Source organism: Amblyomma maculatum, chromosome 11 (genome assembly GCF_055883805.1).
Source record: "Amblyomma maculatum isolate TAMU_Amacu chromosome 11, ASM5588380v1, whole genome shotgun sequence".
Classification (NCBI taxonomy): Eukaryota; Metazoa; Arthropoda; class Arachnida; order Ixodida; family Ixodidae; genus Amblyomma; species Amblyomma maculatum.
Window position 1 is genome coordinate 160890469 of NC_139354.1, and position 25485 is coordinate 160915953.

The 25485-nt window shown below is 46.4% G+C and overlaps 1 protein-coding gene across 1 annotated transcript in view; it reads right to left on the reverse strand.

Moving 5' to 3' along the window:
• Positions 1 to 25485, reverse strand: part of LOC146175300 (guanine nucleotide exchange factor for Rab-3A-like) — a 123703-nt gene that overhangs the window by 52096 nt on the left and 46122 nt on the right. Inside the window, exon 4 of the mRNA XM_084584729.1 lies at positions 16655 to 16777. Within this exon, the coding sequence (XP_084440855.1) occupies positions 16655 to 16777 (123 nt within the window). The remainder of the gene's footprint in view (positions 1 to 16654; positions 16778 to 25485) is intronic.

Consider the following 25485-nt stretch of genomic DNA (forward strand, 5'->3'; position numbering starts at 1 on the left):
AGAATAGCACTTCAGGTATGCATTGGGCCCAGCTCTTTTGCTTGTGTCCAAGTTCGATAGCAGATTATGCAACATTTATGCCAATGCTAGGAAAAGGGGGAAGCACAGTACTAAAAATAAATTCAGGAGCGGTTTCGTCATCAGCAGTAAATACCAATTGAAAGTGATTACTGAAAGCTTCAGAAACGAGAAAGGAATCTGCACAGGACCGGATGATGAATGCCCTTCATAAAGGTTGCCAGAGTTCTGTTGAAATAAAAGTTTCTAGCTTCTGCCATTTTCAACTTAAGTGTACCTTTCAAAGAACAAGGAGCAATTGTGGAATGGCGATGTTTACACAATCACTGAATGTTTTCCCTTATTTACCAGGGGTGCCTCTTTATAGTTTTAGCAGGCACAAACTGAGAAATGCAGCTATGAACACTGCCATGGAATTTTTCAAGCAGTACTTCAACTGTACGAGAGAAACTAGATGAAAAAAAAAGCATCAAAGAGGGATTCAAGCATGCGAATGATTGTCATTAAAACTTCCTGCTGGGCGAGTTGGTAGTTTATCTTGATGTAGGGGTTTTTTAGCGCAAACAAAGACAAGGACGGGAAAAGTGAGACGTACACACACAGCGCTTGTGTGTGTATGTCTCGCCTTTCCTGTCCTTGTCTTTGTTTGCGCCAAAAACCCCCTACCATTAAGATGAATAGTTGTCATCCCCACGGCAAAAATCGAGAACAGCATGGTGGCTAGGAAGCTCAGGTTTACACATTACATTGAATGTAGTAAATGATGCATTGTGCTCAGAAATTCCTTCAACTGCTGTTGAACAATGACCATTATGTGCCATTTCTTCATCAAGATCTAATATGGAGGCCTCACGGGTAGCTGTGGTTACAGTCTGGGTGAGGTCAAATGAAAGCGACATGTCAATCAGTGAATCGCACAGTGCCTCATCGCACCCAGATGATGATAGCAAAGACCAATTTATTCCAGGAGCATTGAAATCACCAGAAATGATGATCTTGTAACCATTTAGTCTGTGTTTAACTATATACTTGTTAAAATTCCATCAGTCGGGTTATACCCACTGCAGAAGAAAGGCCTCTTCCATATTCCTCCAACTAGTCCAGTCCAGTGCTGCTTGCATCTACTTCACCTATGCCAACTTTTTAACCTCATCCGCCCACCTAACTTTCCGTCACTCCCTGCTACACTTTCCTTCCCTTAGAATCCAACTGATTACTCTTAGAGACTATAGTGCCCCTCGCACTGCTTTTATTGCAAGCACAGCAAAGAAGAAGAGGTTGACATTAGGCGCCTCAGTGCAAGCAGCGCAATAAAAAAAAAAAGTTTGAACCCGAACGCTGTCGGAGCTGGTTACTCCTCATCTTAGCTCCGACATATAAGGTGACCCACCATCGACCACGCAACCCCGCCCTCCTACATGGGTTCCGCTGGCTCTTCCCCCCCCCCCCTACAGCCGGCGGCTCGCCCAGGACACTCAGCATAACGGCACTTCGTTGGCCGCATTTCAACCAGTCAACCTGCCACTATTTTGGCTCAGCAGCCCTCGTGCCTGGCTACTCTAAGTTGAGGCGCATTTCCACTTGCGGCGTATCACCAGCCAGGAGACCAAGTTCCTCCATCTCGTGTCCTATCTGCCTCCTGACGTCGCCGAGGAATTAGCAGACGCTATCATCTTGCCAGACACGGTCCGACCTTTTGACACGTTGAAGGCGGCTCTCGACCGCAAATCAGCGTCCGAGCGTAGCCGTCCATCAACTCCTCACCGCTACAGAACTCGGTGATAGCCGTCCGTCGCATGTGACAGCTGCTTGGAGACTCCCCTTTTGGACTGTACGAGAGTTCTTTCTCCAGCGACTTCCCCAGAACCTGGTCCTTGTCCTCGCGGCTGCGGGCAATGTCACTCTGGGCAAGCTCGCCGAACTCGCGAACCGTGTTGTGGATTACTCACGGCACACCAGCATCAGTGCCATGACCGCTTCGCCTTCCACTACTACCACAGCCTCCCAGCTTGTGAGCATAGAAGAGCGACTTGATGCTTTAGCCAGGCGGCTTGATGATCCGCTTGATGACCCAGTCCTGCCGCCACTCCCAGGCATCGCCGCTCTCACCAGAACTCCAACCATCCGAAGCGCGGCAAGACTCCTCCTCCTTCTCGGCCGTGTGCTGGTACCACCGTATTTTCAGCAGCTCTGTTCCCTGCAGCTCTGCTCAGCAGCAAGTGCACCCATCTGTGCTCCTGGTCGGAAACCGCTGGACCGACATGCCAGCTATTTTATGTTTCGGACAAGATCACTGGCGCTCGCTTCCTCGTTGACACGGGAACACAGGTCAGTGTAATATAAGCAGCTTGGACAGATCGCCGTCGCAATGAACCGACCTCCCCGCTCCAAGCGATAAACAATTCCCCATCCGCACGTACGGCCAACGGTCTCTTACACTTAACCTCGGATTGCGCCGGACGTTCCACTGAATTTTCATCATGGCAGATGTCTCGCAAGCTGTTCTCGGTACTGATTTCTCCAGTTTCTTCAACCTCGCAGTTTATATGCAGGCCTATCGCCTCATCGACCTCAGCATGAAACTCTCCGTCAATGGCGTACTCTCCACCTCTTCGGCAACAGGTCTTAGAGCTCTCGTCCTTCTCAACATCGCGAAGTCGCACACCAGAGAGTCGCCGGTGAAACACTATCACTTCACTTCACTTCAATACCACAACATAACCTCTGGACCACCTGTGTTTGCTCACTTTCGCCACCTGTCTGGAGAATGCCTCGCTGTCGCTCGCCGTGAGTTTCAACACAAGCTTGGCATTGTGCACCCTTCCTCCAGCAACTGGGCATCGCCACTCCACATGGTGCCAAAGAAAGATCCGGGCAACTGGAGGCCATGTGAAGATTACTGCGCCCTCAATGCTCACACCTTACCAGACCGTTATTCACTTCCTCACATACAAGACTTCTCACCAAATTTGGCTGGTTGCATGATCTTCTCTAAAATTGACTTAGCGAAGGCTCACTATCAAACCCCCATGGAGCCCACTGATATTCAGAAGACAGCTACTACCACACCATTCGGCCTTTTTGAGGATGCCTTTTGGATTGAGTGATGCAGCGCACTTTTCAGCTAACTATACACGAGGTTACGCAAGGCCTCGTTTTCGCCTACATCAATGATATCCTCGCCGCAAGCTCCTTTGAGGATCTCACCTGTTCGCCCTTTCGTTATCAATCCGGACAAGTGCCTTTTTGGCATCGCTACAATTGAGTTTCTAGGCCATCTTGTCACTCCACAAAGTAATCAGCCTCTCGACAGCAAAGTAAAGGCTGTTCAAGAGTTTCCGCCTCCAACATCACTTAAGAAGCTCAGAGAATTCTCGGGCCTTCTGAACTTTCACCACCACTTTTTCCCCAAGTGCCCCAATTTCCTGAAGCCTCTAACCGAACTTTTTGGCTACCAAAAAAGATCCAGCTGTGCCACTTGAGTGGACTGATGACACTGCAGCTGCATTCGCTGCTGCGAAGAAGGCGCTCGCAAACGCCACTTTGCTAACACATTGTTTGTGACTCTCCCCTGCGTCTTGTCACTGATGCATCTAGCATTGCAGTTGGTGCAGTATATGAGCAGCACGTTTCTATCTGGTAGTCTCAGTTTTTTCTCACAAAAGCTAAAGCCAACAGGGGCTAAATACAGCACCTTCGGTCGAGAACTTCTCGCGGTGTACCTCGCCATCAAGCATTCCGCCACTTCCTGGAGGATCGGGACTTTCACGTCGTCACAAACCATAAGCCCTTGACATTTGCCTTCCAACGGAATCACAGCACCTACACTGAACGCAAGATTCGCCAACTGTCCTTTATCTTGGAGTTTACAATGAATCTCCATCACGTTCATAGACCGGAAAATGCTGCTGTTGATGCACTTTCCAGAGTCGGTGTCATGACATCCGACTCCCCAGTGGACATGGAGGAGTTGGCAGCCGACAGCACAACGACCCACGAGCTGTATCGCCTTTGTTCCTCGTCCATGTCCCTGTCCTTCACTGAATGTTCGCTGCCGTTTTCCTCCACATTGATTATGTGAGACACATATTGGTGTCCCGCGCCCCTACGTACCTTTGGCTTTCCTGTCACCCCATATTTGACAAATTGCATAACATGAGCCACCCTGGTATTCGAGCCACACAGAAGCTGGTTACATTGTGCTTCCTTTGGCCAAGCATGAATGCAGATGTCCGTCGCTGGGTACGAATCTGCCTTCAAAGTCAGCGCATGAAAGTCCAACGGCATACTGTCCCGCCTGCCTCTCCTTTTCAGCCTCCCTATGCGAGGTTCTCCCATGTCCACATACATTGTTGCCTCTTTTGTGGATTGGAAGAACTTTTGCAACAAACTACATGTTAACAATTACAGGCCGATTTCACTTACTAGTTGCATCTGTAAAATTATGGAGCATATAATATGAAAGGCAGTTCATAGACTTCTCCAAGGCCTTTGACAGGGTGCCCCATTCGAAAATAATTAACAGGCTAAAGGCTACAGGTATCGACACTTACGTAATAGACTGGATAGCTGCGTATCTTTCAAACCACACACAGCATGTTAATGTATCTGAAGAATTAGATGTCTAATCCGGGGTTCTACAGGGGTCAGTGCCGGGTCCCATTCTCTTCTTAATATTGGTTAATGAAATTCATTCTCATGTCGAACCTAATATAATGGTAAGAATGTCTGCAGATGACTGCGCACTATTAACGACCAGATACGCCTCAATTCTTCCTTAACTAACATTTCCAGGTGGTGCCAAGAATGGGAAAAGGAAATAAACATGAAAAAAACCACTCCCATGAGTATAACCCAAAAACGGGTGCCCTTCATCATCATCATCATCATCAGCCTGACTATACCCACTGCAGGGCGAAGGCCTCTCCCATATTTCTCCACTTAACCCAGTTCTGTGCTAGCTGCATCCACTTGACCCCTGCGAACTTCTTAATCTCATCCGTCCACCTAACTTTCTGCCGCCCCCTGCTACGTTTTCCTTCTCTTGGAATCCAGTTTGTTATCCTAAGTGACCGTCGGTTATCCTCTCTTCGCACTACATGTCCTGCCCATGTCCATTTCTTCTTCTTAATTTCCAGCAGAATGTCGGTAACTTGAGTTATTTCTCTGACCCGGTTATTTCTCTGACCCGGTTATTTCTCTGATACCGGTAAGCTGCTAGTCATAACCTGCGAGTGCTTGCCAAATGCGCACCATCCCAATCTTATTCTTATTATTTCCTTTTCATGGTCCGGATCTGCAGTTACTACCTGCCCTAAGTAGACATATTCGCCTACTACTTCCAGTAGTTCGCTACCTGATGTAAACTGCTGTTCCTTCCCAAGGCTGTTGAACCTTACCTTAGTCTTCTGCCTAATGATTTTCAAGCCTACCTTTCTACTTTTTCTGTCTAGGTCATCAATTATTATTTGCAGTTCATCCCCCGAGTTGCTTAGCAAGGCAATGTCATCAGCAAATCGCAGATTACTGAGGTATTCTCCATCTACCCTTATCCCTAACTGCTCCCATTCCAAGTCTCTGAATACTTCCTCTAAACAAGCTGTGAATAGTACTGGGGAGATTGTGTCTCCTTGCCTAACACCTTTCTTTATGGGAATTTTGTTTCTTTATGCAGAACTATGGTTGCTGTGCAGCCACTATATATATCTTCCAGCACTTTCACGTACGGCTCGTCTACCCCCTGATTTCGCAATGCCTGCATCACCGCCGAGGTTTCAACTGAGTCAAATGCTTTTTCGTAATCAATGAATGCTATGTATAAGGGCTGGTTATATTCCAAGCATTTTTCTATCACCTGATTGATGGTATGGATATGATCGATAGTAGAGTACCGTTTCAAAAACCCTGCTTGATCCTTTGCTTGATTGCAGTCAGTCTAAGGTTGTCCTGATTCTATTAGCGATTACCTTAGTAAATACCTTATACGTAACAGACAGTAATCTGATTGGTCTGTAACTTTTAAGGTCCTTAGAGTCCCCTTTCTTGTGAATGAGGATAATATTTGCATTCTTCCATGGTTCCAAAACCAGTATACTTAAGAGCAAAAATACAATTATCGAATAAAAAGTAAATTTAGCGACTCTGAAGTACTGCACATTGAAAACGGAAGTACTCCCTTCACCCTTGAAGAAAGATGACCGGTTACGAACCTCCTTTCCTAAAGAACTACCGTCTGACATGGCACGCATCTCTCTTGAGGTAAAGACCTAGGGTGAAGGGAGTTGAAAGGAGTTCAGCCGTGCCCGTGTGACAAGGGCATTAGTCTTCTGCATCAATGAATGATTAATCAATGAATGCAATGTACAGGCACCCTGCACCCGCTAGGCGCCGCCACCGTTCAGTGCCCCATGCGGCTGGTTCCTCCTCCCTGTCATGAAGGCTCCCGCCGTGTCTCCACAGAGATGTCGTCTGCTAGTGGTGTGCCGTTGATTGTAGAGGCAGGATTTGGAGCTGTTAATTGGGTCTGGTGCGTTTCGCTGACAAGCATCAGTATGCCATAGAAACAGTCAAATTAAAGGTAAAAAATATATTTATCTCCTGGCTTTTAGGTTGGTTTGGTTTGTGGGGTTTAACGTCCCAAAGCGACTTAGGCTATGAGAGACGCCGTAGTGGAGGACTCCGGAAATTTTGACCCCCTGGGGTTTTTTAATGACATCGCACAACACACGGACGCCTTGCTTTTCGCCTACATCGAAAAGCTGTCGCCGAGGCCGGATTCGATCCCGCGTCCTTGGGAACAGTAGTCGAGCGCCTTAACCACTGCGCCACCCCGGCGGGGTTGCTGGCTTTTAGCATCCTGACTGTTGCTATCTTCATGCAATGTACCAATTAACCCAGATTACTGCTACAACCTTACAACTAAAGTGATAGCATCCGGAAGAACCACTTGCACCTGCGCTTTTGTAGGGTGCCCTTCCTTGTTCGATTTTGCATTTCCCATGAAATGGCTGCTGCATATCTGGGATTTTGCCGATTCTGCTTATCTCTTCGCTGTATAGATAAACATAAAAAAAAAACAAGCAGCGTACCCTGCTATACACATGCAATGTCATGTATGTGCAGCCTGCACGGCAGATGCCAAGAAATGCCTCTCTTGCGCATTTTAGGAAATTAAGTGTCTACTTTTACAACATGATGTCCGTAAAAAAAATGGAGCTTAAATCATGACAAACAAGGCGAATCCAACGCTGCTGTCGTTCCATCTCCCAATGCTGCGTTGGGAAGTCGTAAAATTTTTTTTCCAGCGAAGTAAGTATTGCTGCAGCCTACAACATAGCAGTGTGTTCGGCTATTTTTATGTAGCATTTGTGATCAAGAAAAAAGTGTAGAGCTCTTTCGTGACGACACGCACAGCATTGCGGGCGTCATCGTCTGCTTTACGCTTCATGACAAGGGTGCGCCACTCCAGAGTTAGATGCACAGGGTGCCTAAATGGGTTGGTTATATTCTAAGCATTTTGCTATCACCTGGTTGACAGTATGGATATGGTCAATAGTATCCTTTCTGAAAACCTGCTTGATCCTTTAGTGGATTGAAGTCTACCATACCATCGGAATTAAAATTCTGGCTCAACTGTTGGCTTAACTGTCATGGAATCAAGAAGCTCGGAAAGGGCTCTGCTAGGCTGGCTTAACTTCGATTCAAATACGCTTTTGGGGGCTGATCAGAGAGATGTTACCCATGGAATTCGGTTTGTCGAGCTGCTCACCCATCATAGAGTCCAACCAGGGAATGTGTCAGACACATTAACCACATACGACTGCTATCCCTCCTCTATGGACAAAGGCCAAGGTAGACCAGTTAGCCCTCGCTGCCAGAAAAATGAGGCAATAAGAAAGGGTTGAGATGACAGGACAGGTGAAAGAAAGAAAATAGGAAAGAAAAAGGAGTGGAGAGCGGCTAAGAAAGGGCAACTGCCAATTTCCCTCAAGTAGGTCAGCCCTACGTGAAGCTGAGGCTAAAGTGGTGTGCTGCCAAGGGGCCTTAACCCTTTCACTGTCACGAACGTACCGGTACGCATTCGCGTTTCCTCCCCGCAGTGTCAATAACGTACCCGTACGTATTCTATCTTGCGTTCAAATCTTCGCGCCACACCGTAAAGCTACCGTGCTTGGACTTGCTCCGCCATCTGTTGAGTCTTTCTACAAGCTGATATGCTCGCTCTGCGCCGATATGACACATATATGGAAGAGTATGGTGCGACCGCGCCCGCCCGTTCTTTGCTCGTGGGAGGGGGCGTGGTCGCTCCGTGACACTACTCTCTCGAGCGAGCGATCCTTCGGCGCGCGCGTGCGGTTATGGGTTCAAAGTTTGTTCTGCCATCTGCGGCAGGTTTGGAGGTTTTTATTTTTATTCTTTGTCGCGCTTCCGCTACGGCGTGGTAAGTTCAGGGCCGCACGCGGTTGCCTCTCTCCGACTGACATACGACTCGATTGCTGCATTCGCTCTCTCCACGCGCCCTCGCTTGAGGACAGCTTGCTGTTAGCAGCAGCAGCATACGAGTGTTCTAGCCTCTTTCCATCTTTTTCTCTTTCGACTTCACTACGCGCCGTTTCTCTGCCTTGTGCTGGCCACTGAATGTGCGCCCTCCGCGCGCGCTTACTTTCGGATGGCGGACCGCGCGGGACCTTCGACGGCTGACTGGAGCGATGGCTCTTCAGGTTCTGATTACCAGCCAAGCTCGGATTCGGACTCAGGATCTACCACACTCTGAAGAAGTATTGAGCGTGTTTTTTTATTTTATCATATATCATTTATAGTCAGACTGATGATGATGATGCTTATTTAAACACCTGCAGAACACTGAAATGTACAAATTGCATTGACTAATTTATTTGTATACCCATCATAATGCAAAATAAATCTTTATGCTCGTTCCCTGATATGCTCGTTCTCTGAAACCAAGCCGACACTGGGGGTGCGTCCCGGTCAGAAACAGCCGACAGTGAAAGGGTTAAAGGGCCACTGTCCAGGGATGGCCCTTTTAAGAAAAAGAGCCCAGTGTTTCGATCAGGTACTGGAGATAGTCTGTGCAAAATTCTACAGCGACACGCGCGCCGCAAAGCATCGAAAATACAATTCAAAGCTCCCTCATGCTCTCCTCCGGGAAGCCAGCTTCCCCGTTTCCTGCGCTGGCCCGACGGGCCCCAGTAATGACGTACGTACCGCGAACGACTTCCATTGGTCCGTCTCGCTGACTGACGGGAGAAGGACGGGTGTCTATCGCTCGCTGCGCGCTTTTCCCTCGCCACGGCCAGACTGAATCCAGCGGCGCGCGCTCCCTCGACCGTTTTTTTTTTTTTTTTTCGCGCTCGCGGAGAGCCACGCCCCACCTCCCGCCAAACGCGGAGGAGGAAGGGGAATTTGTATTGCGGAGGCTAGACGACCTCGGGCAGGAGAGTGAAAAACCTTTGCGAGGGAACGGAAGGAGAGAGGCCGGATAGAATCGGGTGATTGCGGTGGCTGTAACTGCGTTATTAGTTACTCTTTTCAAAAACATTTTGCGGCCTTGCGTTCCAGGGGCGAAGTCTCACAGTCACCGGGGAAGAAAATATTTTCGACCGGAGGGTGGACAGTGGGCCTTTAAAGGTTCAAACACTCAACTTTGGCTCAACCACCAGGATACCTTTTCCTCTGGAGATGCCATGCATGGCTAACCGTGGGTGCTAGAGTCCATGGTGTTGCACAGTACAAACATCTGCTTTAGCAGATGCCCCCGGCAGAGAGCAATGTCACAGTCTCAGCCATATCAAAAGTGTCCTCGAGCAGAGGATTTAGATAGAGAACATTGCGACATCAGTGAGACAAAGCATGAATCAGGCATCGATTAAGGCACAGCATGACATTTAGGCAAAAGCAACTGCTGGAAGCCAACTGGCAAAGCTCACCTCTAGGGAAGAGCATGTTGTTGAGCTAGTTGTTGAGCTAGTTGGTATTTTTTATTTAAGTTTGTAATTTGGTCAAATATTCAGGGGTGGAGTATATTTGTAGCCGTGTGGCTGCGCTTGGGTGGATGTCAATGAGTAATTATTATTACAAACCTATTCCACCTTAGGGGAATTCCCCTAAATATTTGACCAACACCATCCCCTCTTAGAGTTTATATCGACTCGCTCTCGACGGTAGGGTGAGAGCCATCCTAGTTAGCTCAGTTGGTACAGTGACTAGCCTGGGCTCAAATTTTGGGCGCGGGGCCATCATCGACACCATGTCTCACACTCCGCGCTGTTGCGCATTACAGGTGTTCCTGCCGTTCTTCCTGCTGTCCAACGCAACTTTTCCTCTCGATGTGCCTGATTGCCTGTCAAGCCGGACGCCACCTATGCCGCATCGTTATCTCCTGCACCCCGTCAACTGCACCGACCCGTTCGTGATTCCCATCTTCTGCGCATCATTCAAATTTACTGTGACGTCAACTACCACCGAAGATATAAGAAGCTTCCTTCGTGACAGTTCCTTCAGTGGGCGCGGGGCCATCATCGACACCATGTCTCACGCTCCGCGCTGTTGCGCATTACAGGTGTGTAATGTTTTTTCTATGTACGCCCGAAGGAGCGACGACCGTTTCCTATTTTTGTTCCCGCGCCCACGAGTGATGTGTGATATCGCTGTTGATTGTTTTTCAATGACTTTTTTACTATTGTGTTCGGGTGACATTGAGTTGAACCCTGGTCCCCCGACCCGCTCCCAGTCCTTGGCTGAACTACCGTCTTTGCCTGATGATCCATCTGAGCAGATGAAAGTCATATTTCATATTCTAAAGGATCTTCAGGCTCGATCCGTACAAGCAGCGAAGAGCCAGACCGACATGGACATGGACATAAAAACTATCAAAGCCAGACAGAAGAGCACTGAAACAAAAGTGGGCGCTATCGAAAAAGGCTGGATGACCTGGAAGATAAAACAAACTCCCTCAACCAAATCGATGAGGTCTTGGCTACCGTCGAAAGCTCAGTAAAATCATTAACTACTGATTCGGCCTCTTTGCAATCACGGCTGACCGATCTTGAAGATCAATCAAGACGTTGCAACCTTATCTTTTATGGAATTAGATGACTGTCAGGAATCGTGGGCAGAGTCAGAAGAAAAAATAAAAACAGTTCTGGCTGATGTGCTTGACACTCTTTCAGATACAGCTTTCGAACGCGCTCATCGCCTAGGGCAGCACTCGCCAGGCAAACAGCGACCAATAATTGTTAAATTCTCGAGCTTCAAAGTCAAAGAAATGGTTCTTTCCGCCCGCAGACAGCTAAAAGAGAACGATATCCCGGTCAATGAAGATTATTCACCCGCTACACGTCACGCTCGGAAGAAATTAACAGAGTATGCCAAAAGGGAAGCTGGCGGTGGTCCATTTCAGCTGCGATATAACAAGCTACTAAAGGGCCTGTCACACTAGCGCGACACGACACCGACACAGACCCGACAACGACACCGACAGTCGGCCAACTCGTCGGCCGACCGTGTCTGCGGCCGACCAAGCTGTCACACTAGGCCGACGACGACACCAACACGACCGAAAACGAAATTTCTTCCCAGTGTGACAGGCTTTGAGGCCGGGGACACCGACAAAACCAGTCTGCCGACTGTCGGTGGCCGAGTCTTCGAGAGATCGGCCGCCGAGCAAAAACTGTCTCGAAACGCAAAACCGACTAGTACACCACGTCGACAGCGAATACCTTTCAGCACTAATATACGTAAAAAAGTAGAATCAATGCATAATCCCTGACCGAAACGCGAGCGTGAGCCGCCAAAATACTCAAGGCCGCCGAATGCGTGTGGAATATCAACGGCAGCGTTTTCTTTTCGGGGCGAGTGAATTCGGGGCGCATAGATTTGTGGCGCTCGTCGGGACCGTGAGCAATCTTTCCGCTTTTCCGAACTGCACAGAATAGTGCAAAATGAACATAGCACGTGACAAAGAAATGATGAAAAGAAGCGATTATTTTCCTGAAGCCAGCAGAGATGCCGATCCTCCTGCGCACTTCGATCATTGTGTTTAACGTCTAGCCGCTGCGTCGCTACTTCGCAACCCAATTTCAACGCTATGTTACGCATCACGCAATAATTTTTTGCTGCATAATTCAATGTGTTTCAAGAATTGTGTGCGCAAAAAGCGCAGAACTTGCGTTTAAACTTTACAACAGAACCAACAGCAGTCGTGGTCCCGCGGCCGGCCCTGTGACATCCGCCTAAGGTTTTAGAAAATCTGCCGAAAGTTGTACCTGCTACTGCACAACACGGCATGATTCAAACTATCTGCAGTTTACTCTCAGCAAGCTGGACAGTCAGTTAAGCGGTAAACGCTCCTGCTACCTTCGCAACTTTCACACTGCAAGACAGCGTATTAGCTAGAACCATATCTCAACCTCTGAAAGTGCCGGTTAGGCCTAACTTTTGTGGTGCAGTGGTTAGCACAGCTGGCTATCAAACAGGAGGTCGTGAGTTCGATCCCAAGGGTAGAGTTTTTTTTTTTCCTTTTTTTTTTTAGCTTTGAATATACACTGTCTCTTATTCGCCGTGGACAGCTTTTGTTTTTCAAACACTGACGTCGTTCTGATCCGGCAATCAGAGCCGTAAATTACAGGGCACTATTCAGTCTTGGCCCATAATCACGACTGTTGAGGCGCATGTTTTGGTATGGTCGAATATATGAAATGGAATTAAAATTAAGCGTTCCTTAAGTAGTTACGAGAATAAACCATGAAAAATAAAATAGGGAGTAGCTATACAGAAAGGAGAATTTCGCATTGTTAAAAATAAAATAAAAGGATTAAGAAAATGAACGTATAATGACATGAGAAGAGAGTGAGATTGAGAGGGCCTGGTCGGTGGGGAGGTTTCCCACGTTGTCTGGCTAGTGTGACATAAGAGTTGGGCGACCGTCGGCCGACAGCCGTCTTGCGAGCGACGCGCCGCCGACACAGACTGTTGGCCAACTGTTTCCGTCGGCGCAGTGTGACATAGACGCAGACATCAGGAAGACGCGCTGTTGGCAGACCAAATCGGCGTCATGTCGTGCTAGTGTGACAGGCCCTTAATGAATAAGAAATACTACGTGTATGATCGTGAATCTAACACCGTTAAAGAGCACACGCAGCAACCACCCTCAGTTGATATTCATCCCACTAACTCTGCTAAAGAGCACGTGCATAAACCCGCCTCAGTCGATGGTGATTGTCAGCTCGCCGCAGGGCAGTTCGTAGGAACGCGCGAGGGGATGTGGACGTTCATCTTCACAGATATCCGTTCTTTTTACTAACATCCGTGACTGTCTTAACTCCGCCATCGACACGTGTAGCGCTGATATATTAGTTTTAACGGAAACTTGGTTGTGTTCCGAGATTCGAGACAACGAGCTTTTTCTTCTCGCAAATACTTTATCGCTGCGATCGCGTTGGGAGGAGGTGTTTTACTTGCCATCACGAAACGTTTCACTTTGCAGTGCATCCATCTTTAGAAACTGCTTGGGCACATTAAATCATAAGAAAGTTATTATCGGGCTCTGTTATCGGCCTCCAACCTACATACAAAACTTTGTTAACGAATTATATGATGTTTTGTCTCACTATCCGAACTGTCGATTACTTCTGCTCGGAGACTTCAATATGCCAAACATAACCTGGTCCAACCCCGTCTCTACAATGCAACCACCTTCCACACTAGCAAAACAGTTTTTAGAAATGTGCGCGGTTTTTTCTCTCGAACAGTTGGTCACTAATCCAATGAGAACCACTCACTCTGTCGCAAATATACTCAACCTCGTTCTTACTTCACAGCCCGACTTAGTTACGCGCCAGGAATGAGTGACCACTCTTTACTTTTTTTTCAATTACATTTCGCACAACCCAAACATGTCAAAAGAACAGTAAGTATCCGTAATTACAAAAACGCAGACTTTGACACGATTAATAGCGAGTTATGTTCATTTCTTGATATCTTTCTCAAGGGTTTTGACCTACGTACCGTGAAAGCTAACTGGATGATGTTCGTTCAAAAGGTTGCTTACCTAACCGACAAGTACATTCCCATTCGCACTTTAACCCAAAAACCGGACGCACCTTGGTACAATAATCACATAAGACGACTATCAAATAAAAAGAAGCGATTGTACAGGTCAGCCAAGCTTTCATCGAGTGAAGCTCGTTGGAATGCCTATAAATTAGCCTCCAGCGAATACGTGTTGGCGCTAAAGAACGCCAGGAATAAATATCTATGCCACACGCTGCCTTCCATGTTAATTAATGATACTAAGAAATTCTGGCGCGTCATTAACCAAAAAGATAACGACACTATAACCCTCGTTGACAGCTTTGGAAGTGTTATACCCTGTAATCAAACCGCGTCCATTCTTAATGAAACATTCACCCGAAACTTTTCTGCAACCCGTAATGTCTCGTTACCCGCTGTACCTTGTTACGACTACCACGATATGTTTCCAATCACGATAGACCCATGTGGCGTTGAAGCTGTGATTAATTCATTGCGTCTTTCCTCTGCTCCTGGTTGTGACCTGACTACTGTGAAATTTTTGCGCAGCACTGTTGTTTATTCATCCATTGTACTAGCAAAAATTTTTCAACAATCACTTGATACAGGACGCCTGCCCCTTGACTGGAAAGTCGGTAAGGTGATTCCACTCTACAAATCGGGTAACAAGCAGTCTCCTCTCAATTACCGACCTATCTCACTCACCAGTATCCCGTGCAAAATATTAGAACACATCCTACATTCATCTCTTGCAAATTTTCTCGAATCTAACTCATGCTTCTCCAGCTCGCAGCATGGCTTTCGAAAATCTTACTCCTGCGAAACTCAGCTCGCTTCCTTCACACAAACTAAATCTTATTCTTGATAATCGTTTAATGGCAGACTGTATTTTTCTCGACTTTTCCAAGGCTTTCGACAAAGTGTGTCATAAACTGTTACTTTACAAACTACAACTAATGAACATGGATCGCAAGCTTCTTACTTGGATTGACTATTTTCTTACTAACCATTCACAGTACGTGTCAGCCAATAATCATAACTCTCACTTCAACCCTGTTAATTCCGGCGTTCCACAAGGCTCCGTACTTGGCCCTCTTCTTTTTCTAATTTACATTAACGACTTGCCTTCTTCCGTTTCCTCACATATTCACTTATTTGCTGACAACTGTGTCATTTTTCGAGCAATAACATGCAGTGACGATGTAACCACCCTTCAATCAGACCTGAATGCTATAACTTCTTGGTGCAAAACATGGCTAATGGAACTCAACATCAATAAATGTAAATCCCTTCGTGTATCCAGAACTTGCGACAGTACTCCCACTTATTTTCTAAACCATCTTCCGTTAGAATCGGTTGGTTGGTTGGTTGGTTTGTGGGGTTTAACGTTAGAATCGGTACACTCATATAAGTACCTTGGTGTACACATCACTTCCACTCTTACTTGGTCTTTACACATCACACACATAATTAACAACGCTAATCGTATGCTGGGTTACATCCGCCGCAATTTCGCTAGAGCGCCTCCTCGCTCAAACTTTTGCTGTACAAAATGTTAGTACGTCCAAAGATAGAATACGCCGCACCTATCTGGGACCCTCATCACGAAAATCTAATTCATTCGCTAGAAATGGTCCAACATAACGCTGCCCGTTTCATTCTTTCAAACTATAACAGGAGCGCCAGCATATCTTCAATGAAATCAAGCCTTAATCTGCCACCCTTAGCTACACGTCGTAAAATGTTTCGTATCTGTCTGTTCCATAAAATGTTTCATCATTCACACATACATACTGAACTTATCCCTCCCCAGCATCACGTATCATCAAGACTAGATCACGCCTACAAAGTCGGTGTATCATTTTGCAGAACTAACGCTTTCTTTCAGTCCTTTTTACCTCGCACTGCAGCAGAGTGGAATCACCTTCCGGCACCAACAGCAACCATCAAAGATCATCAGCTTTTCAAGAACACCTTAGCTAACATTGTATGATTAACCACATCTGTAACCTTTCGACAATTGGTCCATTTTGTTTATTTAATTTCTATTTATGCCTGTAACCACTCCCCTCTCTAATGCCAACGGCCCTGAGGGTACTTGAAAATAAAAATAAATAAATAAATAAACAAAGTTTCTGAGAAAGCTGTATAGCTTTCCTTTGTAATGATGGTAAAACGATGGTAGTACGAAGGACAAAGAAGGAACACACAGAAGAGACGTGCGCTGTGTGTTCTCGTCTGTGTGTTCCTTTTTTGTCCTTCATATTACGCGCCGTTTTACCATCATGAACCACCAACTCGCCCAACAAGCATCACTTCTTTCCTTTGTAGCCGTATGGCTGTGCTTGGGTGGGTGTCAATGAGTAATTACTCTCTTATTACAAGGTCACAGTTTCAGTGTCAAGCTGAAACTTGAAGGCTTTTGCGATAAATGTGTGACGTGTTCCATTTTTTCTTCTTTCCTTGTACCTAGGTGTACTACTAGCTAAGCTGCGTCACTAAATAAACAGTTGTGAGCTGAGTGCTGTGTTCGCCTTTCTTCCTTGCCACTGTGCTGAAGTAAATGAACGTGTGCCACTGTACTCACCCAAGCTCCTCTCCCGGCAACGGGCTGTCCGGTCCCTCGGTGGATCCACTACTGCTGCCACTGCTGCCGAGGACAGTGACCCGTTGGTCGAGACCGTTGCACTCTGAGTGGCTCGACCGACCCCTGCACATTTGACAGGAGGCAGGTTTGACATACTGCACTGAGCAACTCAGGGTAACCATGCGCAGAGCCAACATAGTCACTGCGTGCATACATGCAAAGGACTCTCAAGAATGTTTGTTACACATGAGCGGTCCATTGGGCAGATGGGAGAGACCTCAGTGAACTCTTCCAAGAAAAAGGAGGTCCCACTTTTAACCATCTGTTGTAAACCTGCTACTGACAAGTCCCCTTTAATGCACCAAAAAGACCACACTGGTTCCAACACGCTCCCCTTTCTCAAAGAGTGACTGAAGACCCTCTCATCAACATAGTTTTTACATGGCCAGGCAGATTCTGCAACATGTTTCGCTTCAAGATGTTTTATTGGCACTTGGACAAGTCAGGTCAGGTTATTTGCCGCGAGATCGACCTAGAGCTGGCGCCACCGTCACTCCGGCAGTGTGGATCGGCAGCCGGAGGCTCTCGCAGAAAAGCACACTGCGTAGGTCTGCTTCTGAGTTTACGGCGGGTTTGTTGGCGATGAAAACGTGTCTTCTGCAGTATTTCTGCAATATTGCAGAAAAATAACCAAGGATTTTGCCAAGGCAGCAGAAGAAGAGCGGATTTTAGGAAAAAAAGCACACAACCACCAGTCTTCTAAATTTACTTTGCACGTTTCTTGCGCTGTACCGCGCTCACGCGCCTAATGCTTGGGCCTGCCTAATGACAGCTTTGTTTTTCTTATCGACTTTTAAACAGTTTGCGCGTGTCTCATGCGAATCAGACCGGCGAATTTAGTGTCAAGCCCACACAGATACAAGGTTCGTGCTCTGACCTGCAGTACTTTAGATTGAATTGAGAAAGCCTGGTTCATTCTATCGTACTTGACTAGAGGATTAAGCAGGTTAAATGTAGCACTGGCAGCGCACTGCATGGCGAGTTGCTTTAGACTGAGAGCACATCAACTCTGACCCAGACAACCACGCACGAGTATTCCCGAAAAATGAGCCGACACTATACAAGAAACTTCGCCGCACAGGAAAGTTGATTTTTCACGTGTACAGCGCTGAGTGGATTGAATTTTCCAAGATGCTTTTTGCGGCCACTGTCATAGAACGTGATAGTGTATTACTGCATGCGCCACTAACTGTAAATGATTTCCTGAAACCGAAGAAAGTATAAGGGATTTATGATGTGTGTGATGTTAATATATAATGGTAAATTAGTACCGTAATTATTTTGTTTTGCAATGCGAATTTACCCGTGCGAGAGAACGTTTACACACTTGACAGAATTTACAAGAATCAGCGATTAATTTTCAGTAACGTTAAAGTGCAAGCTACGAATTACTCGCTGCAAAGACATCGTTATAACTGCGCATGGGCCCTGTCATGTTCTGGGAAGCAATTTTACAGGCTGAAAATTTCTTTATCACTAATTATTTAGTAGTGACTAAATCTTATGCGAAGTAAAATATTAGGGGTTCTTCCAAAACAGATGCCAGATATAAAACTATTCTGAAATAAATGGAGGTCATCTTATCATGCGACTATAAAAATGTATTTATTCCCGAACTAAACACTGATATTTAAGCCCGCATGAAGCTGTTTTACTCCCCTTGTCAGAAACGACGAGTTTGCTCGGAAGACAGCCCTTGGACGAAAAGGGATTATAATAATTATAATAGGCTACCAGTAAAGTACATTAATCTAGGTGCACTATGTAATATTTTTAGGGTAACAATTAGGTGTAGGGAATATGTTTCCCAAACATTCAAGCATTTCTCTAAAGCAAAATGGGCCCACTAAACTTTTACGGATGCACAGAAGCCTTCAACAACAAAAAAAAAAAAAAAAAGAGAGAAAGAAAAAAAAGAAAAGGAATGCATATTGGCCCGGGTTTAACGCATGAAGCGGCATCGGCTATGTCGGAGTGCAGAGGCTGGTATTGGTGCCTTTTTTTTTTTTTTTTTCATTATTAACACCGCATTTACCACGTGGAATTGTTTATTGTGCAGTCAAATCCCACAGCAGAGGAGCGCCTTTCGAAACGGTTGTGATTGAATCCCCCGTTCTCGAAATCAGCAGTTGAGCGCCCTTACCATTGAGACACCGCGACAGAGGTTTAAAAGCAAAAAAAAAAAAAAGTACTCGCACAACTTTATCGTGCATAGTAGGCATAGAGTGGCCTGTTCTAACTGCCTTCTGCTATATAAAGCAGTCTGCGGTGGCATATGTTTTAGTAGCTGCGGTATTCCAAACAGAAACGAGTTTGGAAACGAGAAACGGGTTTCAGTTTTCCCCCCAAAAGACGGTGGCAGTTTTGTTTTCACTCAAACGGGGTATTCAGAACAACCCTGTCTTGCACTTAAATAGAACCGAATTACCATTAAAAGAAGAGCACAAATTCCTAGGCATTACTTTCGATAAAAAACTCACATTTCTACCTCACATAAACACACTAAAAAAGAAAGCCTCAAAATCGCTTAACATACTGAAAGTTCTTTTGCGGAAACATTGGGGTTCCGACAGGGCATGTCTTTTACATGTATACCGTTCTGTTGTACGCTCCCGCGTGGACTATGGGAGTATAGTGTACGGTTCAGCTAGGCCTTCATATCTAAAAAAACTGGACCCTGTACATAACTTAGGTCTGCGCCTTGCATGCGGTGCATATAGAACATCCCCTATAAGCAGCCTGTATGTAGAAACAAATGAGCCTTCACTGGAAGACAGACGAATAGCCATCACATGTGCTTACATTCTAAGAATAAGGTCACAGAAAAAACACCTCTGCTATCCAGTTGTCACAACTTGCCCCTCTCGATTAATTTTCACAAATAAACCCAAAGCAACAAGACCACTGATCATGCGATTCGAAGGCATGTGCAGTGAGCTGCAGATCCTGGACACCTTGCCTGATGTCGCACAAAACAACAGCCCTCTACCTCCATGGTACAGTCTTCCTGCAATCTGTGACCTCACTCTCACACAGTTTCCAAAAACCAAAACCCCACAAGAGCACATTATTCAGGAATTCCTAAACTTGCAGGAAAAGTACAAAAACTTCACAGACTTTTATACCGATGGATCTAAAACTGCTGTGTACACTGGAAGTGCAGTTGTGTAAGGAGATTCTGTGGAAATCATAAGACTTCCACACTGTGCGTCTATTTTCACTGCTGAATCCTATGCCATTTCTGTTGCCGTAGAGAAAATATTAAAAGAGAATGTCATAAACAGCATTATATTTACAGACTCTCTAAGTGTTCTCACAGCTCTAAATTCCAGAAATGCAGCTGCTCCTTTACTCGGAAACATAATACACAATATAACAACAGCCATAGCTCGAGGATACAACGTAAAATTCTGCTGGGTCCCGAGTCACGTGGGCATTAAAGGCAATGACAGAGTAGACACATGTGCTGCTGAAGCCCGCGACAAGCAAATAAAGAGCATAAGCATACCTTACAAAGACTGTACGAAACTTGTACATCTCAAATTAAAAGAAAAATGGCAGTCTGCCTGGGACAGTGAAGTGGGAAATAAACTACACTTAGTAAAGCCCATTTTGGGAGAATGGATGTCGTGCCGGCATAAGGAGCGTTTTATAGAAGTGATCCTATGCCGTCTCCGAATTGGACACACGCACCTGACACACAATTTTTTGTTGAAAAAAGAAGAGAAACCACGATGCGAAAAATGCGGAGAGGAACTATTAACCACATTTTATTCACATGCGCAAGTCTTGAAAGGATAAGGAAAAAATTTTTTGCTAAATTTTACAAAGAATACGTTCCTTTTCACCCTAAACTGATTTTAGATGATGATGGACTTGTTGATTTATCTTGTGTTTTTAGTTTCATAAGGGAAGCAAATGTTTTACACAAACTGTAGGAAAAAATGAAACATACATCACTAAGAGAAACTGAAACCTTGTGCTAGGCACATCATGGTGTTGGCAGCTTAAGCGCCATTGGATCTAAAACAACCCAAGTTTTGAAAAGGAGATTTTTTAAACAAATTAGTTTTTAACACACTCATTTTACCATTTCTTGCAAAACAAAACTTTCACCTTGCTCGTGGCGCATGATAACCTTAGTTGCTTATGCGCCAAAAAACCCAACACAACACAACAAACAGAAACGAGAATATGCGATTTCTGAGCGTTTGCATTAACCTTTATTGACAGCAGCGACCTGTTTTGCTTTGACACGGCGGTAACGACAGTACCACTTCGTTTGAGACATTGCATGTCAAAGGATCTCAACCGCCGAAGACCGCGGTGGATGATGTCCTTATCAAAGCATGACATGCTCGATACGGACAAGTATATATATATTTTTTAATGAAGCGTGGGGTTATAGACTGTTCATATTTATTTTGGAAGAGGCATTTAGGTAAGCAACAGCCCACATAAACCGCGAAACAAACAAAAACACTCCTGTACACTCCGCATGCGCGCGTGTAAATCCCTGCGGGCTGGCACGCGACGCGAAAACGCATCCACACTGAGTAGGTTCCGCCGCTGAGCCGCAAGGTGGCGACTCTGCTCGATCTCAAGGCCAATCCCCTCCTTAAGCGAGAATCAACAATATACCACGGAGCTGGTGAGACTTGGAAAAAAGAGTTTCCACCATTACTCAACAAGGTTTCCTTGATTACTCATGCACAAGATGCACTGCACAAATAAACATGGATAGGCAATGGATAGCAACCTTCATTCTCTTTGTCCAAGCAGTTTGTTTATCTTGTTTCCGGCTTAAAAAGAACACTGCCATCAGCACCTTCTTTTTTGATATACTGTCATGGATATGCTTGCATGTTATTGATGCTTCCATACATCAGCAAAAGCTCTGTTTCTACAAATGTTTTTTTTTCTGCGTCTTGTGGGAAGTCGCAGGCTCGACAAATTGTGGTATAGGACCACTTAGCCTTCAATGAAGTCAGTGACGTTTTGTTCACTGAGGAGCGCCACCGCGCCGGTCTGTGCCGGTAAATAAAAAGGCACGCATGAGTGAGCTAGTCAGTGCGTGATATGCCCTCAACTAGCGTGTTGCTCTTCACTCTTGGCCGGGAAATGTTCCCGGCCCGGATTATCACAACTGGCGACCAGTGATAAACCACAGTCACATCCGTGTTATCGCCCCCCTGGATCGGCTTCGTCTACTGTCAGGAAGGAACCGTTTGATGCGGGTACGTCGGACTGAACCGAGTATCGTGAATGGGTGGAACTGTACTTCGCAGCGAACGACATCGCTGAGACGAAAAAGACTGCTGTGTTTCTGACGTGCTGTGGATCAGAAACATACCTGTTGCTGAAGAGCCTGCTAGCCCCTACAAAGTCTACCGACACCACCTTGGCTGCAATTTTTGACGCTCTGAACAAGAACTACTCGCCAAAGATATCGGAGGTTGTGGCCAGTTTCAAGTTTTTTTTATCGACACCGGCGGGACAGAGAGTCAATTAGAGACTTCATCGCATCACTAAAGAAGCTTGCCGATGAATGCAAGTTCGCATCGTTTCGTGAGCAGATGCTGCGGGACCAAATCGTGAGTGGAATCAACGATGTCACAATGCAGACTCGGCTGCTGGAAACGGCCGATTTGGAATTTGAGACCGCAAAGAATACCGTAATTGCCATGGAGGCTGCACGGAGGGATTCCCATGCATTATGTAATCAGCTACCCCAAGTGACGGCAGTACAATCCGAGGAGTCTGCAAATGCTGTAATAACCAAGAACGAGACAAGGAGGTCTTGTTTTCACTATGGGGGGAATCATCGGGCACCCAATGTCGTCACGTGAGCACCGTTTGCTTCAAGTGCGAGCAGAGAGGACATCTGGCCATAGTATGCCAGTCAAGCACGTCATGGCTTGCAAAAACGAAGTTCTGGAATGGACCAGGCCATGACGTGCTTGACTGGCATACTATGGCCAGATGTCCTCTCTGCTCGCACTTGAAGCAAACGGTGCTCACGTGACGACATTGGGTGCCCGATGATGATGTCAGCGCACGTTAAAGATCCCCAGGTGGTCGAAATTACTCCGTAGCCCTCCACTACGGCTCCCCTCTCTCTTTCCACTTTCACTCCCACCCTCATCCCTCCCTTACGGCGCGGTTCAGGTGTCCACAGAGCAAGTGTGACAGATACTGCGCCTTTCCCTTCCTATGAACCAACCAACCAATGGACCAAAACCTGTCCACAACCTGGATGACGAGCTGGTGGTGACAGAATACAGGCCGGGGAAGGAGGGAGCGGACGACCTTCTGGACACTTCAAGCGGCCGGGACAGAGCCAATGCGTGTTGAAGTTTCCATCAATGGGGTAAGTTTGGACATGGAGCTTGATACCGGCACCAGTGTGTCAACCATCAGCGAGAGAAAGTTTACGCAGCTGTTTCCCACGGCAATACTGGAGACATCAGAAGTTCAGCTCCTAGGATTTTTCGGCGATACGAAGCCAGTGGTAGGCAAGTTCATGGCAACTGTGAAGCTCAGAGAGCGAATGTGTGCTGCCTCTGTTCGTCGTGAATGGCCCGTGCCCAACGCTGTTCGGAAGAAGTAGGATGAAGGAATTTCAGCTCGGAATCGGCAAGCCAGAAACGGTCAATGCGGTGATGTCCGTGGAAGAAGTGGTGAGTCAATTCCATGAAGTATTTTCGGAGAAACTGGGCACCCTTGAAGCCGCCCAAATTACCCTGCAAGAGGGTGCTAAGCCTAGATTTTTTTAAGCTGCGGGCCGTCCCGTTCGCGCTACGACACAGTTGTTGAAGAGTTGTAGAGGATGGAGCGTGAGAGAATCATCTCGCCTGTAAAGACGTCTGAATGGGCCGGGCCCATTGTTCCCGTAGTAAAGTGGGTTGGCCAAGTTCGCCTGTGCGGTGACTTCAAGATGACAGTAAACCCCGTGACAGTGCTTGAGTCGTACGCAATCCCTCGCATCGAGGAGCTGTTTGTACGGCTAACGGGGGGTGCTAAGTTTACAAAGCTCGACCTGAGAGATGTGTACCAGCAGGTTAAGCTGCAAGAAGACTCTCAGAAATTTGTCACCATCAATACCCCGAAGGGTTTGTAGCAGTTCACCCGACTTCCGTTCGGGGAGTCGTCAGCTCCGGCTTTATTTGAACGCGAAACTGAGAACCTTCTGCACAATCCTGACCATGTCATGTATACTTTGACAATATACTGATGACCGGCTTTAACGACAGCGACCATTGCGCTAATGTGTGCCGAGTCATGGAGCGACTGATGAAAGCCGGGCTTCGGCTGAAGCTTTCTTAATGCGAGTACATGGTATCAAGGGTGGAGTATCTGGTAAAGCAGAAATCTGGGCGAGTTGGTGAACGTCCGCGTCGTCCTTTCTGTCCGTGTGTTCTTCGCACTTTCTTTTTTTTTTTTTCCATCATGGAGTATCTGGACCACATTATCAGTGCAGCCGGTCTTCAACAGAACCCAACTAAGGCCGAAGCCGTGCTGGCAGCACCAGCGCCTCGGAATGCGAAAGAGCTACAGAGCTACTTGGGCCTGATCAACTTTTATAGAAGGTTTATGCCAAACCTGTCTAGTGTATTGCACCCCCTGAACCGCTTGCTGGGGGCAGGGGCCCAGTGGTGCTGGACATCTGAGGAGGAGCAAGCTTTCCGGAAAAGCAAGGAGCTGCTAATGTCCGCGAACAGCTAACTTGCATAACCATCCCGAAGCTTGGGAACGGTACCATTATTGCGCAAAAGTATATAAAAAAAAATTAACCTCCGCCAAAGAAAAGTTTTTTTCCTCTGATTTACATTCAATCCTCTTAACAGCAATAAATTCTGGCGCATTCTCTCCCCTAAGACACGATCCAATAGAATTGAGCTTCTAGACGTTAACCGTGAACCAATAGACAGTGACATGAGCGCGACAATCCTAAATGAATATTTCCGTTCAGTGTTCTCCCCAGGAGCTGGCAGTCCAAATCCTTTTCCAGCCATCTCAACAGTTGCTATGCCCCAAAATACAGTCACTCCGGCAGGCATAGCTAATCCAATCAGTTCACTCAAGACTTCTTCATCGGCTTGTTGCGACCAGATCCGCCCCCCCCCCCCCCCCCCCAACAGCAAACTACTAAAAAATACCTCTGTAGTATCATGCAAGATACTGCATCTAATATTTGCTCAATCATTAGAATCCAGAGACGTCCCCGACGACTGGAATATAGCAGAAATTGTTCCAATCTTCAAAAAAGGTGACCGCACAAATCCTTCCAACTACCGCCTTATTTCATTAACCAGCATCCCTTCCAAATTACTTGAACGTGTTATATCATCCAGCCTAATGAGCCACCTAGATTCCATAAATTTCTTTTATCCCCATCAACACGGTTTTCGAAAACGCTACTCCTGCCAAACTCAACTGGCTGTATTCACTCATGACATCCTTCCCTTTATGAACGAAAACTTTCAAACTGATGCCATTTTTTTAGATTTCTTGAAGGCCTTCCACCGTGTTCTGCACTCACACTTGCTCGCAAAACTTTCCTCTGTAGGTATCCCTGATAATATAATAACCTGGATCAATCAGTTTCTTCTTGGATGCAGAATATTCACATCAAGCAATGGCTACCGCTCATCTCTTTCTGATGTTACATCAGGTGTCCCCCAGGGCGCCGGCTTATCCCTGCTACTCATCCTCATTTACATCAAGGATCTCCCAGCTAATATAGATACTCAACTGAGACTCTTTGCGAA